Genomic DNA, 18095 nt, shown 5'->3' with positions numbered 1-18095 from the left:
AAGAGGAATTCTTCCTCCTTGAATCCTGCAGAACAGTTTTCAGAGGGGTCCTAGGTCTCTGCTACAGGCCCTTGAAGGGCCTGTCTGCTGACATTCAGGGCTTCGCCACCTTGCCCATTGTGGATCATAAAAACCATCATGGGGCAGGAAGCCAGTTTGAAAGTTGGTTTAGCCCGAGGCAAGATGTATCCAATCTGCTCTGGGTGCACAGGCTTATCAAGGGTGACATTTATCACTGCCCAGGCTCTCTGAAAGTCAAACCAGTCAACCCTGAATGTGGCCCATTCAGTTTCACAGAATGTCCAGAGGTATCTCTTGGTGATAGGATAATCATAATTCTCCTTAACTATGGGGATTGAGGTGAAGTTTGTCAGAACTTTAGAATATAGGTTGGAGGACTGGTAGGCTTGCTGGCCTTATTACCCATACTGTCCATCAGTTCAGTTTCCCCAAGTCAAGATAAACCAGTTAACACAGAAAGTACAAACGAGAATGGAAATGGTAAAAATGAAGCTAGAGGCAGGTGTACAAAGACAAGACAAATGAGACATAAAACCAGATAGGAGAATATTTGGGTTCCGTCAAAAGCTCCCATATCTCAGATCAGGATCCCAACAGACCAGACTGACTTACTAGGGAGGCCTCTGCAGATACTTGCTCAGCGTGGCAGTTTACTCTGATAGTCCAAGGCACACCTGGAACCTTGGAACTTCTTAAGGTGAGGCGCCTCAGCCCGAAGTCCCAGAGTGAAGAAGGTCTAGCTTTAGAATTTGGGTGGATGATCTAAATCTCACTGGGGCCTCCAGAAAATGTAAGTCCTACCAGGTGAGAATAAAACTACACACACACACACATATTTTTTTTAATAGAGAACATCTAAGAGCTAGCCAGCAACTGCCTCCTAAGTCAGGTTAAAGAGACTAGCACAAGTCCAGTTTTTGGCCTCTTTTTAAGAAGTAAAAATCCCAAGTAGTTGCAAAGCAGGTTTACAGAAGAGAGACAATGTGGCAATAAGGAAATACAGAAAAATCTTTAAAAAAGAAAAAACACCGTGTGATTAGAAGATCAAAGATGGTCAGGGTGTTCTAAAAAACAAGTCAAGGTCATGAGTTGGGGCAGGTCAGGCTCCAGGAAACAGACATTAAAACAACAACAGCTTTTTCATTAAGTGGAAACTTATCTTTAACAATGCAGCAAAATGGCTCCTTCATTCAAAATGGAGTCAGGCAGGATTGTTACTGAGGCAGAAGTGAGGCATGTCCAGTGACCCTCAAGCCCACCTCCAAGGACCTACTTCCTTGAGCCTTCCAAAACTACCACTAACTGGGGACCGAATATTCAAAAATGGGATTTTCCAGAAACTTGTCAGTAGGACTCATATGGCGTCTTTTTTTTTTTTCCAATATTTATTCCACTGTTTTGTGTATTTCCTTAACTCATCTACATTTAAATTACTATTCCATCTGTAAGGTCTGTGAAGAAGGGATTTTTGTTCTATGTTTTTAATCACTGTTCTTTTAGTATCATGGCACTGTTTCTTATTTTTTAGATTTAAAATTGTTATTGTATGTGTATAAGTATATATACCACATGTATGCCTCGTGTCCAAGGAGGTCAGAAGATGGTGGGTACCCTACAGCTAAGGTTACAGATTATGTTTAATTATGTAGGTGCTGGGAATTGAAGCTAGATTGTCTACAAGAGAAATAAGTTCTCTTACCTGCTGAACTGTCTCTCCAGTCCCCATCATGGCATTGTTTCTTATGCACTTAAATTCTCAATAGATGATTGTTGAATGAATGAATATCGAATGATGACTTAATCAGTGTTAAAATGTATTTAAAAAGCTATCTGGTTTTGATTTTTGAGACAGTCTCATGCATCCCAGGCTGCCTTTGAACTCCTGATTCTCCTGCCTCCCCCACCTCTTGAGTTGTGGAATTACAGGCAAGTGTTACATTGCAAGCTAAGACTATATGGTTTTATGTGAAAATTTTTATCACTTCTCTAAAAATGATGAAGTTTTAAAGGCCATCTAAAAGTGGAAAAAGTCAAAACAGCATGAAAAAAGGATCAGCTCAGGACCCCCAAGACTAAGTTCTTAGGACAAGATTTATTTGTCCCAGAGGAACAGAAGGCATGGAATAAGAGACAAAGACAGGAGATAGAGGATGAGGGAGAAGGAGTCTTTGTCCCCTATGGGGACAGAGGACTACCTCTGGATAGAGAGGAGACAGTGGTGGCACACAGGCAAATGGCAAGTTATAAAAGCGAAGGGGGAACCCCAAATTAAGATAAGGTGTTTAATTGGGCATGTTAATTAGGTGAGCCAAAGGGGGTTTTTGATTGCTGAACTTCAGTATTTTGATAGCATGACCTTGATAGTCAGCCTCTGGAAGAGGGACCTTGGCTGGCTTTAGGAATGTAATCTAACATTTTTTTTTGTTTTTTGTCTGTTTGTTTAGCAAGGCAGAGGGAATGGGGGAGGGGTGAGGCCTGCCGGGGCCACGTTTGCCCTGATCAGGCTGGCCAGAATTCTGTCACGCATGTTATCCATTTAATATAATGATTTATTTCTCTTTTGTCCACTGTAGGCCTGAGTTGGTTGTTAAGAAACTCCGATACTATGCAAGATTTATAGTAGTTTGTCTTCTTCTTAACAAAATGGATGTTGTAAAAGACCTGGTAAAGGTAAATAGATTTTTTTTTTTACGTAGGGTGTTGGTATAATCCAGATTGGTCTTGGATTTGTAATTCCCATGAATCAGTCTCTACATTGCTGAGATTATAAATGTGGATCAGTCTCTCTAGTGCTGAAATTATAAATGTACTTTTTTTTTTTTTTTTTTTTTTTTTTTTTTTTTTTTTTTTGTAAATGTACTTTAAAATAACTAAAACCCAGCCAGGCATGGTACGGCATGCTTTTAATCCCAGCACTTGGGAGGCAGAGACAGGCATCTCTGAGTTCCAGGACAGCAAGGGCTGCCTGGACCTCATTGTATAACTCAAGCTATCTGTAAACTCTTGACAATCCTCCTCCCTCAATCTTGAGGGCTTACATATGTGAGCCACCATACCTAGCTTGATGACAAACTTCTTGATACATTTCACTGAAATTGTCCTAATTTTCTCAAGCCCTGTGGAAGGAGATCTGTATTCTGCTGCGATCTTCTACCCTAGGCTTCTTATCAGACTATTTCCAAAGCACAGTGTGATTGAAATCCAAGGAAGTGGGTGTTCTTTGTATGTCATATTTGTTTGTTTCTCAAAGAAAACTTGAGTTTCTTTCTCAGTTTTGTTAATAAGAACATGGTTGATACAACACCAAGTTGTGAAGTAGATCTTTATCAAGTTTTTATTTGATGTATATACTCTGAAATTTTATTTCGAATCAAATCTATGGTTTTCATTCTTTGTTTTCTTTAATAATTTCAATTGGATATTGATACTGATCAAACTTAATTTTTTTACTTTCTGTCAGGAATATTGCAATACAGATGGATTTTATGGAGAGTAATTTTTTTTACACTCATTTATTTTCTGAGTATGTGAGAGAGAGAATGTGTGATGTGTTCACAGGTGTCAGGTAGAGGATAAGATAGATGCAGCAGTTGTTTCTCTCCTTTAACTGTGTGGGTTTCAAGGTTGAATTCAGGTTGTCTGGCTGAGTGGCAGACACATTTACCTGCTGGGCCATCTTGCTAGCCTTTTTATGGAAATTGTTAATAACCCCTTTTCTTTGTGGCATTTCTAATACCAGGAATTGTCTGATGAAATTGAAGACTATACTCATCGCTTTAATACTGAAGATCAAGTAGAGTGGAACCTGGTGCTTCAAGAAGTAGCAGCATTCATTGAGGTAATTTCTTGAGAGAAAGGTTGTCATAGTAATAAGTAGGCGAATGACAGTGCTGTGTATTTATGGTGCGTATGTGACTTTGAAAAGAACAAATAGTGATATTCTGTGTAGCCATTAATGTGCTTCTTTTTTCTTCAGGCAGACCCTGTGATGGTGTTAAATGATGACAACACCATTGTTATCACATCCAATCGCCTCGCTGAAACAGGAGCCCCGTTGCTGGAACAAGGCATGATTGTGGGACAGCTCTCTCTGGCTGATGCACTCATTATTGGTAATTGTAATAATCAGGTAAAGAACCGTGAAGGATTTATGCTTAAAAATCACTTTTAAAAGGTTGGTTTTGATCATTGTGGAATTTTTTCCTTGTAAAGTTTCTTACATCTATAAGGAATAGTTAATTCAATTATGCTGTGTTTATACATATATGATATTGACTTTGAAATTGTTGAGAAAGAATTTTTTAATGACATAGAAAGATGCTTATTAGTTTATTAATTTGCCACTGAGCTACTTCCCCAGCCCAATCAGTATTTATGAAGTGTCGGTCATGTCTCCAGGGTGTGTGTGTGTGTGTGTATGTGTGAAAAAAGACAAAGTGCCTTCACTAATGGAGCTTTCTGTTTACCTATAAATACAATTATTAACAAAATAACTACTTAGATAATATTACTTCAACAAATGTAGCAAAGGATAGATGTATTTTTCCAATGTCTGGCATCAAGAGATTTGAGCTAGTCTCGGAGATGATGGGATGTTTTTCTAAGAAAGTGCTTTTTGTTTGGTTAAGAACTACAGGAAGAGCCAGACAGTAGTGGTACGCACCTTTAATCAGGGAGGCAGAGGCAGGCAGATCTCTGTGAGTTTGAGGCCAGCCTGATCTACAGAGCCAGCTTCCAGGACAGCCAGGGCTATACAGGAAACCCTGTCTTGGAAAACAACAGCAAAAACTAGAGTAGAATAAGCAGGCCAAGCAAAAGTAACAGTCGTGCTGCTGTCCATAGTTCTGGCTACCTGGGAAGAAGGGGCCCTGGTAGAAAACTTCCCTGTGTGGGATGGAGAGAACAAGAAGCACAGGAACAGTCAGGAAGGTTGTCTTTTCCCAAGTGCACAGGAAGCTAGCAGAGGTCCAGGGCAAGGAGAGGAACTGATGAGGGCTGTATTTTAGGGTTGGTTTTGTTTTTGTAATTTTTTAAATTAATTTTTATCTTTTAGTTGTTATACAAAGTAATAGGTTTCATTATGACACTTGCATATATACATATAGATGGATATAGATACAGCAACGTACTTTGCTGCTATACACCCCCCTCCCAGGGGATCATTTTGACATAACACGTGTGTGGGTGTGTGTGCGCATGTATGCGTATGTGTGCTATAAACTATTCTCCGGTGACCATGCTCTCATTCATGATTTGGCCTAGGAAAAATCCACCTGTAAAAAATTAGAGAAAAGTGCTCACTTCGGCAGCACATACGCTAAAATTGGAACGATACAGAGAAGATTACCATGGTCCCCGCACAAGGATGACATGCAAATTCATGAATCCGTCCATATTTTTTCAAAGGAGATGCTGATACTCGTAGCTAAACTTTGGGCAGAGTACAGGGAATCTTAGGAAAGAAGGGGGAGATAGAAAGACCTGGAGAAGACAGAAGCTCCACAAGGAGAGCAACAGATCAAAAATATCTGGGCAAAGGGGTCTTTCCTGAGACTGATACTCCAACCAAGGACTATGCATGGAGATAACCTAGAACCCCTGCACAGATGTAGCCCATGGCAGCTCAGTGTCCAAGTGGGTACCCTAGTAAGAGGAACAGGGACTGTTTCTGACATGAACTCAGTGTCTGGCTCTTTGATCACCTTCCCCCCGATGGGGGAGCAGCCTTGCCAGGCCACAGAGGAAGACAATGCAGCCAGTCCTGATGAGACCTGATAAGCTAGAGTCAGAGGGAAGTAGGGAGGACCTCCCCTATCAGTGGACTTGGGGAGTGGCATGGGAAGAGGTGAGGGAGGGAGGATGGGGTTGGGAGGGAATGAAGGAGGGAGCTACAGCGGGGATAGAGAATGAATAAACTGTAATTTATAAAAATATAAATAAAATTTTAAAAAGTGGAAAAAAAAGAGTTAGAGAAGAATTAGATTGCTAGTGAAGGCGAAGATGTGCTCATTTGGTAGAGTGTCTATGCTCCTAAGTCCCTGACTTCCAGCTCCAGAGCTACATAACTGGGTCTGGTGTTGTAAAACTAATCTCAGCCTGTGGAAGGCAGAACAGGAAGTCACTTGGCTATAGCCAGCAGTATGAGACCCTGTCTCAAAAAAAAAAGAAAAAAAGAAGAAAAAATGGGTTAAGGCTAATAAATGAGGAACTGAAGAACTGCTGGGAATTAAGTCAGCACTCAGCATGGAGAACAGTGCTGCCTGGCATGCATGGTTAGATAAAAGCCGGTAGGCTTGAACTGTGGAATGTGTGTGTTCTGCTGACAGGATGGTAGGTTTTAATAGTGGTAGCTTTGTCTCGTGTGGTGGCACACACAGTCTAAGCACTTGGGATCGCAGAGGCAGGAATATTGCTATAAGTCAAGGCCAGCATAGGCAATGTAGTGAGATTGTCTTTTTTGGTATTTTTTTGGTATTTGTGAGACAATATCACTATGTAGCTCTGCCTGTCTTGGATCTCACTGTGTAGACCAGGCTGGCCTTGAACTCACTAAGATCCCACTACATCTGCCTCCCAAGTTCTGCTGTCACACCCAGCAAGACCCTGTCTTTGAAAACAAAACAACAAACTCAGACATACCCAAAAACAGGAAACTAACAATCTGTAATTCTGCTGTCTGTAGTTTGTTCCTTAGAACTCAAAAAGAGCCAGGTGTGGTGGCACATGCCCATAATCACAGCCCTTGGAAGGCAGAGGTAGGTGTTGAGGCCATCCTGGACCACACAGTAAGACCCTGTGCAAACAAACAAGAAAAAGGGTGCATGAAGCTACTGCTTTGCTTCTTTCCTGGAACATGTGCTCTCAGTTTGACAGTAAAAGGACAAATAGCCAGGTTGTTGCCTCCTTGCTCTGATCTAGAAGCACTTGTTTCATTCTCATGTAGAGGTGGTGCACATCTGGGGCTGTGGTGCAGTTTTATAACACTTTTAGAAATTCAGTGCTGTGTTGGAATGTTAAATGTGTTCAGAAATACCTATATTGATGATTTTATTTGATTTTTATTCTTATTCTGTGAAATTTTGTATGAGGAGAATTGGAGTTTTGCTGATCTGCTACACAATACTAAATAGGATTAGGGTGTGGCTCGGTGGTAGAGCACTTGCCTGACATGAAAGACTTGGCTGCTGGGCCTGGTCCCTAGCACTATATAATGTATGTGTGAATAAGGTACGTTTTTGTTTGGATTTTTGAGACAAGATCTCTCTGTAGCCCTAGTTGTCCTGAAACTCTCTTTATAGGCCAGGCTGGCCTCAAAGTCAGAAAGAGGTCCACCTGCCTCTGCCTCCCAAGTGCTGGGAATAAAGATGTAAGCCACTGTGTCCAGTCTTAAGGTACAGTTTTGAAGCTTCAGGGAATAATTTTTTTAACAAATACCTTAACCAAAGCATTTCTATCTTATAGAAGCAGATATTTTCTAAACTTCTCCTTTGTTTTATCGTCACGTGTTCCTAGGTCTTCTGCAAAACAATGAATGAAGACAGAGAAGGGTGCACTCTTAAATGCTGTGTAGTGCCAGAAATGAGGCTCCAGACATAGCTCAGCCTAAGCAAATGCTCCCATGCTCTGTAGGGCTGTGTGTTTGTCGTGTTTGTTACTTTTGCTGCCTTCTAAATCAATGTGTCACGATGGAGCAGCCTAAACAATACTAATTATTTTAAAGTGGACAGTGAACATAGTGTTGCTGCGCAGTCCTTTCGCCACATTAGCCTTTTGAAAGTCTTGTAATTAAATGCTAGAGAGTAAAACATGAGCTGTCTCTGGGTGTGAGGGCTCAGGCATTTAACCCCAACACTTAGGAAGCTGGGGCAAGAGGATCTCTTTGAGTTCAAGGTCATTTCTGTTTATATAGCAATTCCAGGTCAGCTAAAGATACATGGTAAGAACCTGTCTCAACCAAAAAAAAAAAAAAAAAAAAACCAACCCACTCATAGACAACTACAGGCAACTAAGGAAATCTGACAGTGGGGAAAATAGTCTTCCTCAGGGACCAAGCGGTCATATACATATAAGTAGCACTAAATGGGCTGAGCAGAGCAGGCTGTATTTCTGTATTTAGGTGCTCAATCATAAACACACACACCAGTAACCACTTAAAAAGCAGGCCATGATCTCAAGAAGGAATAAGGCAGCTACCTGGGAAGAATTGAAGGGAGGAAAAGGAAGCAGGAAAAATGTAACTTCTCTTTTAAAAATGAATATATGTGTGCTCATGTATATATGTATATAATCAGCTGTAATTAAGTATACGTGAAAATCAAGGGTAATAATGTGATTAAAGACCAACAAGTCTACTTATTACATAAATGACCAGGTACTTTCTCCTTTCAGGTCAAATTCAGTGAATTAACTGTTGACATGTTCCGGATGTTGCAAGCCTTGGAGAGGGAGCCAATGAATTTAGCTTCGCAGATGAATAAACCAGGAATACAGGTGATCATTTGCCAGAGTGGTAATTCTTACTGCTTCTGCTTCTCTTAGGAGCACAGGTACAAATAAAGAATACTCCCAAGCCACTCCTAGGTGCCTCACACCTGTAAGGCACACTAGACAGCCAAACACTGTTGAAAGTTAAAGGCCTGCCCAGGCTACATAAGGAGTTTTTGTGACAAAACACAAAGAACACTCTTGATAAGACACAGAGAAGTTGACGAGCAAAATCGCAGACACTGAATAAAATGAGGACATCTGATAGAAAGGATAGGGGCTGTAGACACTGATAAATTCAGCTGCCGCGAACCACTTATGTCATTTTTGCTGTGGCACCATAGGAGCCAGCTGACAAGCCTACCAGACGAGAAAACCCCCACAAGTATCTGCTCTACAAACCGACCTTCAGCCAACTGTATACATTCTTAGCAGCATCTTTTAAGGTATGTGTGACCGGTATTCTTTCTGCGGTGGGGAAAGTATGCTCAGGATAGACTCGGTCACTCTTCAGATGCCCGACTAAAAGTGTTTAGTAATGTATGAGCATACGCAAGTGCTGTTCCCGGAGTGGTTTTGACCCTTCTGTTTTGGGAATGGTAACTGCTTATGTCAGAGGCTATTGGTTAATTATCATTCTTTCCATTGTAGGTGTACTTTAAACAAAAAAACTTTATTTTCATTTCTTATATCTTCTTCTCCCTACTCCACCCCAGTCCCTTCTAACACCCAACACCAGGTAGGAGAGAAGAAGGATTAGTAGGAAGAGGGGATTCAGTTCTCTTAACTGCTTCCTGCTAGTTAGGGTTGTTGGGTTTCTTGGAACCAGGCCAGTCCTCAGGAGATCTCCAGTTTCTTGTGTCACAGCAGCAATCAGGAGCAGCAAGGGGGAAGCAGGAGCAGCATTGTTCTTTTTCTGTCTCCACACTCTCTGGGCTCTGGCATTTATTCTCTCTTCAGAGTCCTCAGATTTAAACTTTCTAAACTTTCTACAGCTGGCAAAGAGCTCCTCTCAGAGCTGGCAGGAAGCAAATAGTCTGCTGCTGTGGACCATCTCAATGAGTCCCACATCCCACACCTGGGACCAAAACAAAAACATGTTTATATCCACAACACTCCTTTTTAGATTTTAATTATTAAACAACTTTGGGCTTAACACTCAATGCAAAATTAAAAAACAAGAACAGTATGTATAGCATTCATGTGCTCTGGCGGCTCTGAGAGACATTGTGGCAATCTGATAGAAGAATGTAGTAAATGCCTTTATTTAGACAGGAGTTAGAGGCCTAAGTTCAAGGGCAACCTGGGTGCATCAGTACACAAGCAAGGTTGAAGCCTCAAAAAAGAAAAAAATGGGAATTGGGTGTTATCTTTCCAAATTTACATTATGGAAGGTTTGCAGGGAAGCTTGCCTTTTTTGTCACCAATGGAGATCTTTCTCCGTCCATTTTATGTTCTTAGAGAACATTCTATAACAGATGGGATGCTGCAAGTAGAAAATGTGTTCACGGCTTTGGCCACAGTTATGCAGTGTAGATCATAGTGAGTCTTTGCCATGTGATTTTAAGTTGGAACAAGTGTGGATATGATAACAGCAGTGTGTTAAATGATAACTATTTTCCAGACAGCCTTAAATTGCCCAGAATATTAAGTAAAACTGTCGTTTCTCCTGTCTGGTTTTGTGTGTGTGGTTTTCTTTCATTTCAGGAGCTGCCTGCCAATAGTGTGCTTCTGATTTACCTGTCAGCCACTGGCGTTTTCCCCACAGGTCGTTCTGATGGTGAAGGTACAATAAAGGAATGCTCCCACTGTGAGCAGGGCTTGAATTTTCTCTGTTTTCTACAAGACAATGGCCCACAGCCCTGAGACCACCTCAAGCTCTATAAAGAAGCTTCCAAATTAAAAACCTGGTCTCTTTGTTTGGTGACAGTGTTGGAGAGAACATGGTTAATTCTCCATGCTCAACTATTATTCCTTGAAGTCCAAAAATCCTAAGACAATACATATATCAAATGCATACTTCACTGTCAAATTTGTCAAAAGCATCACATATAGATCTATACTTACACAGTTTGATATTTGACATTGCAAAGAATTATGGAATCTGCCAGCTTGTTTCCTTGACATCATTGAATCATTGTAAGATTTAAAACATCTGGGGTTCTGGTGGAGACAGTGTTATGGCTGAAAGTCTTAGTAGAATCAGTTTACTTTTGTAACTGTGAAAGTTCAAGTCCTTGTTACAATTTATTTTCAACCCTTTTAATTTTATTACTATGGATTCAATCCATGCACTACTGGGATGCTGTTTCAGAATAAAACCTTAAACTGTCAGAACATAGAAGCCCAGAAATTGTTCAGACTAGATGAGCAACTTAAGATGTAAATGAAAGAATTAAGTCTTTGGAGAAAAATAGTTTAACATTTTCCTCCTCATCTGTCTGTTGCAATTGGCATTCCTTTATAAAATGCATGACCTACCATCTTCCTTGCATGACCTACAAAGTAGTAAAATGTTACAGTAAAAACAAAAAAAAAAAAAAGAAAATGTCTATAGTCTTTACGTTGCAGTGATTTTTAAAGGTCTATAATCCACCTGTGACATAAGGGGGTGGGGCATGCTGGAACACTTATGGGCATGAGCAAGGGAGGAAGAAGACCTTAGGGATTGCCTTAGTTCTTATTTAAATGTTAGTCATTTTATTTATCTTTAAGTATTTATTGTCTGAAAACATGTTATTAAAGCAGCTATTCTGGGTCTTCAGGGTTAGACTATTGGCCTCTTATTTTACATTTTGTAATTAATAGAGGTGGTAACTGAATCTCAGAAATTACATGAACATCCCACAGTCACTGTTCAACTTAGACAAGAGTTAAGTGACTCTTCTAACTGGTGGGAAAAGGCTAACATGTAGACCAGAATTAAAGAAGTTGACATAATAGTAGATTAATGGATTTTTCATGTACTGGAATTTGGCAGACTATTTCATGACAATGAAGTTTTGTTAATAAGAAATTTCAAATTCTGTTCAAATTTTTCTTTAAGTTTTTCACTGAGTAGTTAATTTAAAATTATCTTTACTAGATGAGGTACAGTAGTATATCCCTGTTGTGCCAGCTACTCAAAATGCATATTTCCATGGAGAGAGTTCAGTGTGCAGTTATCAGCTCTCTTTGTAAAGCACTTTTGTTAGAACAGATTAAAATTTCGTTTGCAATGCAAATGTTATTTTATTTTTTAAACTTTTCATTGATTCTTTGTGAATTTCACATCATCCACCCCAATCCCACTCATCTCCCCATCCCTCCATATCTGTTTTCCATCCTGGCAACCTCCCCTCCCCCAAACAAAACAAAACAAAACATGTCAACCTGGAAACTGTGGTGTGTCACAGTGAGTCACACAATATACCCTTTTGTCCACACATCTGTACTTGCAAATGTTCATTGCAGTGAGTCATTGTTCTGGTTTGAGGCATCTGGCTTCTGCTACACCATCAAAACAGGATCCTCACGAGGATTCCTCTCAGATATCCTGTAAATTAGCCCAAGTCTCAGTCCCTTTTACCACCCAAATTAATGGGATGCTATATATTCTTGGTTTTGTTGTTTTTGCTGTTTGTTTGTTTGTTTGTTTGTCTTTATGGTTTTCGTTTTTTTAATTCAGATGTTTTTAAAAACATTAAAGTAGACAGTGTGCTACTTTAACATCATGTAGGTGTTGTATTAAATTAAATTTAAAGATAATTTAAATGTTTTATGCTTATCCTGTGCTTCTGTCAAAGGGAGATTGACTGGTACTCTTGCACCTGAGCATCAGATTACTTGGTATTACCCTCCAGTTGAATTCTGGGTTTCTTCCCTTTGTTGCTTTAGGTCCTTACGACTTTGGAGGTGTACTTACTAATAGTAACCGGGACATTATAAATGGAGATGCAATCCACAAACGAAATCAGTCCCACAAGGAGATGCACTGGTAAGTATTCCAGTGTCTTGAGGATCAGCACTCCTAAAATATTACAAGAAACTGGAATGTGTTCCAGTTGGAACAGTAGTTCCCTTGGACCACTGTGGACAGCACTTATTTTTGTTCTTGTGTAAAAGCTTGCTCTTTTTCTAGCACAGAGCCATCTTTAGAATTCCTCTAGCTGGAAGAGAAAATTCTGCTTTTAATGAACAGTGGGCTTGTCTAATAATACTTTATATTAAACATCGACCTTCTTACTGAAAAGCGGAGGAGACCAGGCCTATGTATTTTCCAAATTTTTCATGTCGTGGCTAAAGGTTCCCTAAGCCAGCAGTAATACTGTTGCTCCCCTGAGTTTTAAATTACTTACTTTAGAAAATCTAACAGATACATAAATGCATACACAGCGTCCCTCATCATCTGAGGCGTGTGGATGAGAACCCTGAGAAGCTGCCGCTTAGTGTCTGTTAGGGTAGTTACTGCAGAACACATGTTGTGGAGGATATGAGCGGAGAGCGCCTGAAAACTTCTGATAGAATGTAATTCGACAGGTACAATTATTGGGGAAAACGGTATGGGTTTTCCTCAAAAAGCTAAAAATAAGGGCCAGCAAGGTGACTCAGTAGGTGAGTGCACTTGCCATCAATCTTGATGGCACAAGTTCAGTCCCATACAGGGTAGAAGAAGAACTGCATCTCCACAAGTTGTTCTCTGACCTCCACGTGAACACTGAGGTAAAGGTGTGTGTGCGGCATCACATATAAAAAAATAAATAAATAGATGTAAACAAGATAGGCTAAGTATAATGGCATATGCCTGTGATCCTAGCACTTACAAGACTATCTGGGTTTCATAGCCAAATGAATGAACAGATGAATAAATAAATACATAATTAAATCTGAAATATATTGTTGTGGAGATGGCTCAGCAGTTATAGCCCTTGCTTCACAAACAAGAGTGTATATGTTGGCCTGAAATGGAGAGGAATGTCCTGCAGCAAGCTGACTTGCTGGACGACACATCTCCGCAGGCTCTGTTTGACTAAAAGACTGCCTCAAAGATTAAGGTTAAAAGTGATTTAAGAACATTCCTGACATTAACCTCAGGCCTCCATTCATGCCCAGCACACACACACACACTACAAAGAATTAAAAATAGACCATAAAACACTAACACCATTTCTTGGTGTATATCTGAGGGTAGCCATCATTTGCTACTTTGTGAGTTCCTTATAAACTCTTCCACCCTTCACCATCCATTTAACCCCCTAACATTAGATAGGAGAGGGGGAAAAAAGCTTAGAGGGGAAAAGGGCAGAGTTATCGTTAGACTACTTCCTGCTGATTGGGGTCATCAAGTTCCTCGGGGCAAGTTTTTTTCTTCACCATCAGGATATCTAATTTTCTCTTCTCATTTCTTCACACATAAATTACTTGACAAACCACAAACAACAGCAACCAGTCACAACAGGAACCTCACCTCTCAGGGCCCTAATTTATATACTATCCTCTGAGATAGTCCTAGAATTCCAAACATCACACATTGGCTACACAGACAGTATCTACAGCTGACAAAACCATGCTGCTGCCAAAGCACCAGGCAAATCATAGCTGCTGGGAAGCACCCTCATCCCCACACCTGGAATTAAGATGAAAACATAGTCCCACAACATTTGTTTTTTAAAGAAAACAAAATTATAAAATTCTCAACGCATAGAGAAAATGAAATTATGTTACTTATTTCGCTATCTCAACAAAATGTCTGCACCCCATCTTCATCACAACATTACTCACAAAAGCCAAGATTTAGAAATAACCTATCAAAAAAGCTGAGTGTTGGGCTTGAGAGATGGCTCAGCAGGTTTTTGTTGCTCTTCCAGATCTGAGTTCAGTTTCCAGTATGCATGTTACAACCATGTTACAGCAGATTACAACCACCTGTAACTCCAGTTCCAAGGGATCCAATGCCATCTTCTGGACTCCCTGGGAAGTGCACTTACATGTACTTATACACACAAATAAATATATGGATGTATATATAAAGGTGGTACATATATACATACGTGTGTGTGTGTGTCACATACCTTTAATCACAGCACTCCAGATGCAGAGGCAATTGGATCTCTGAGTTCTAGGACAGCCTGGAATACATAGCGAGTTATAGGACAGCCAGGGCTATGTGGGAAGACCCTGTTTCAAAAAGCAAACAAAAGAAAAAGACTGGCCTAAAGTTCAGAGTTTAAGTACAGTTAAGAGTGCATGCTGCTCTTAGAAAGGTGGAGTGCTGGGCAGCTTACAGCCTCTTTAACTCCAGCTCAGGGGAGACCTAATGCCTTTGGCCTCTGTGGACAACAGCACTTACATGTACAGACACACATACACATAATTTTCAAAAGTAATTTTTAAAGGAAAGATTATTAAGATGCAAAGAAAAGTAGGTATTGCCACATATAGAAACATGTGGATAAATATTACATAGTTTTGCTTACATGTGGTGTAAGACCTGGGGTCTCACAGCTCAGGAGTTTAAGATCGCACCCTTCCCAGAAACTCCCCCAGACCAAGACTCGTTGCAAAAGCAAGAGGTTTACTAACCATTGCGCAATGGGGTCACCCCTGCCAGTCAGCAAAGAGTGGCACCCGGAGACAAAGGCCTTTAGGTTTTTAAAAGAAAAATTTCGGGAAATTTGAAGTTGCAGTTTTGGCAACTTAGGATTGGATGAGGAAGCTATAAAGTAAGATAATTGGTTAGTCTTAGGTGCTGAAGCTTGGCCAGTCCTGCCAAGTGTGGATGCAGCTGCAATTTAAGGTGGGGGTGGTTAGCTCATCCTTGAAGATTAGGGGCTGTGGACTTTTGGCTGGAGGTCAAAAGCTAATCAGAAGAAGTCTGGGTTCGTTGCTAAGAAACACTATCTCAAAGACAAGGGTCTGGTCTTTTTGCTGAGTGAAGGTCATTGCTTGCTTACCTTTTTTTCTATCTGTCCTCATAGATAGGGTCATATTTTTCCATTCTCTGGAAAGGTACTAAGAGGCTTTAGCTTAACCTGAACCTAAAACTCAAAACTATAGGCTTTAAAAGACATACAGGTTACAAAGTTAGTCTAACCCTTTCAGTAGAATTTTAAAACGTCTAACTCAGAGGAAAGGTCAGAGGCTAACTTCTGTAGATAATTGGAAGGTGGTTGTCAAAAGATAAAGTAGGGTAGAGAATTGACCCAACAATTCAGAGTGCAAACTCCTCTCCCAAAGGACACCAGTTTTGTTTTTAGCACCTGTGTCAGATGGTTCACAATTGCCTGCCACTCCTGAGAATCTGACATCCTCTTTTGGCATCTGTGGGCACCTGCACTCATGTGGGTGCACACACTTAAACATGTAACAATTAAATTTAAAAAAAGATACAAACTTTTAATTATAACTTTAGTGTCTATTCTCTAAAGGAACAGGACTTAAAATAATTTATAGATAAATTCTACATAGTGAGTTCTAAGACAGCCAGGGCTATGTACAAAGACCCTGTCTCAGATAACAGAAGAAGACTGAGGCTAAAAAGATGCTTCTACAGCTAAGAGTGCATAAGTGCTGGACTACAGATAGATAGATGGTTGGATTTGTCAGCCAGTCCAACAGTGGGTGTCTAGGAATTGAAAGTTCAAGAATCCAGTAGTGATTCAGTCCACAGGATGGATGTCTCAGCTGTCTTCACTATACACCAGAATCCCAAAGAAGTGGGCTCAAATGCCACCAAAGGATGGACTTGCTGACAGGAACGGGCAGGCAGAAAAGGGAGCTTCCTTCTTCCATTTCCTTCTGGAGGCTGCCAGCCAAAGGTCCAGCCCAGATTAAAGGTGACTCTTCCCACCTCAAAGGTCCAGTGAGTCATTCCACTTCAAGTTATGTAATTAAGATAATTCCTCACAGCTGTCCCCAGCCATTTGGGTTTTAGTTCCAGATGTAGTCAAGTTGACAATCAAGAGTAGCCATCACAGTTTTTTTCTTTGAAATTTGCTAAAAACCACGTAGAGCAGATATTTAATTTAGTGTGCCAATCATTACACAGTGTGTGTGTGTATGTGTGTGTGTCAGTGTACTACACCATGAATATATATAATTTTCATTTTTCAATTAAAGCAAAAAACTTATTGTGAACTAGTAAGATGCCACTATAACCAGTCTTTTCTACTTTGTGGGCTCTTCTTTTTCTTCTTTTTTCCTTTATCACCCCAGTTTCATCCCCTATCACTAGATAGGAGAGAAAGAAGGATAGAGGGAGTCTTTTTTTAATTTTGTTTCTCCTTTGAGCACCACTGCTAACTGCAGCCACCCTCCTCCCTGGATGACCAACAACCACTGACCCCACCTAGCATTTATATACTCTCTGAAGAACTACCAGAATTCCAAACATCACACAGTCGCAATTATCTGCCACTGGCAAGACCACGCCTCTCCTAGAGCACAAGGGAAATCATAGTCGGCTGCTGCAAAGCAGCCACATACCCCACACCTGAGATTAAAACAGAAACATATAATAGTTCTGTGTTGTTTTTTAATTTTTATTTTATTTCAGTTTATTTACTTTATACCCAAGGGTGGCCCCTCTCTCCTCTCATCCCAGTCTTCCCCTGCTCCTTCCTCTTCCCCTCTCCCTTTCCTCACAGAAAAGGGGAGCTCTCCTGCCCCTCCATTCCCCCACCTCAGCTCGCTAGGCTACCCACATGAAGACCAAGCCGCCCATCGGCCACATATGTGCAAGGGGCTCTAGATCCAGACCATGCATGCTCCTTAGTTGATGTCTCAGTCTCTGGAAGCCCCCGTGGATCTGGATTAGTTGTCTCTGTTGGTCTTCCTGTCCCTTCCTCCTTCCACCTTACCTCCAAGACTTCCACAGGATCCCCAGAGCTCCGCCCTGTGCTTGGCTGCAAGTCCCAGCATCTGTCTTGATCCACTGCTGGGTGGAGCCTCCCAAATGACAGTCATGTTAGGCTTCTATCTGCAAGCATAGCAGAGTATCATCAATAGTGTCAGGAGCTGGCTCTCTATTGTGGGGTGGGTCTCAAGTTCGGCCAATCATTGGTTGGACATTCCCTCAATCTCTGTTCCTTCTTTGTCCCTGCACTTTTTGTAGGCAGGGTAATTTTTGGCTCAAAGGCTTTTGTCGGTGAGTTGTTTCCTTTCCCTTCAGTAGTCCTGCCTGACTAGGAGGTAGTCACTTCAGTTTTCATGCCCCCACCCCCACTAGGAGTCTCAGCTAGAATCACACCCATATCCTCCCAGAGCCTACTAAGTAACAAGGAGGGCTTAAGGGAGGGTGCTGGAATTTAGAAGGGGAATAGAATAGAAGTGAATGAAGAGAGGGAACTTGGAAAGAGATGGAATGAAGAGGGGAACGAGGGTGGGGATCAGATGTGAGGAGAACAGGAGTGGGAGGTGAGAGGGCTGGGAAGAAGAAGGGAATCCCGAGAGGCATCTAGTTCTCTGTTTTTTAAATAAACCAAAACTCCAGAATCTTACTACCTACCACTTTTACTTTGTTATATACATTTACATCAAGTGCTGATACAGATACGCACATTGTCTACTCTGGTGTGAAGAGAAAACTGTAATCCACAGCAGAGACTCTTGAG

At 40.9% G+C, this 18095-nt stretch overlaps 1 protein-coding gene and 1 non-coding gene across 4 annotated transcripts in view; both read left to right on the top strand.

Annotated features, from left to right (window-relative positions):
- Nucleotides 1-18095, top strand: part of Scai (suppressor of cancer cell invasion) — a 111554-nt gene that overhangs the window by 66220 nt on the left and 27239 nt on the right. For 2 of the 3 annotated variants that reach the window (XR_009593837.1, XM_021633365.2), the window contains exons 7-13: nucleotides 2595-2691; nucleotides 3761-3859; nucleotides 3998-4150; nucleotides 8410-8511; nucleotides 8850-8951; nucleotides 10213-10291; nucleotides 12382-12481. Coding sequence is in view for 2 of the 3 variants with exons in the window: in XM_021633365.2 (XP_021489040.1) it covers nucleotides 2595-2691; nucleotides 3761-3859; nucleotides 3998-4150; nucleotides 8410-8511; nucleotides 8850-8951; nucleotides 10213-10291; nucleotides 12382-12481 (732 nt within the window). In the remaining variant the exon portion in view is untranslated. The remainder of the gene's footprint in view (nucleotides 1-2594; nucleotides 2692-3760; nucleotides 3860-3997; nucleotides 4151-8409; nucleotides 8512-8849; nucleotides 8952-10212; nucleotides 10292-12381; nucleotides 12482-18095) is intronic. The other variant, XM_060390093.1, reaches the window with a different exon arrangement.
- LOC132656176 (U6 spliceosomal RNA) lies at nucleotides 5315-5421 on the top strand. Its single transcript, XR_009594099.1, has one exon. It is a non-coding gene; the product is annotated as a U6 spliceosomal RNA (small nuclear RNA).

This window comes from Meriones unguiculatus, chromosome 8 (assembly GCF_030254825.1).
Source record: "Meriones unguiculatus strain TT.TT164.6M chromosome 8, Bangor_MerUng_6.1, whole genome shotgun sequence".
NCBI lineage: Eukaryota > Metazoa > Chordata > Mammalia > Rodentia > Muridae > Meriones > Meriones unguiculatus.
The sequence above is the reverse complement of the archived record's forward strand: the minus strand, read 5'-3'. Positions and strand labels throughout refer to the sequence as shown.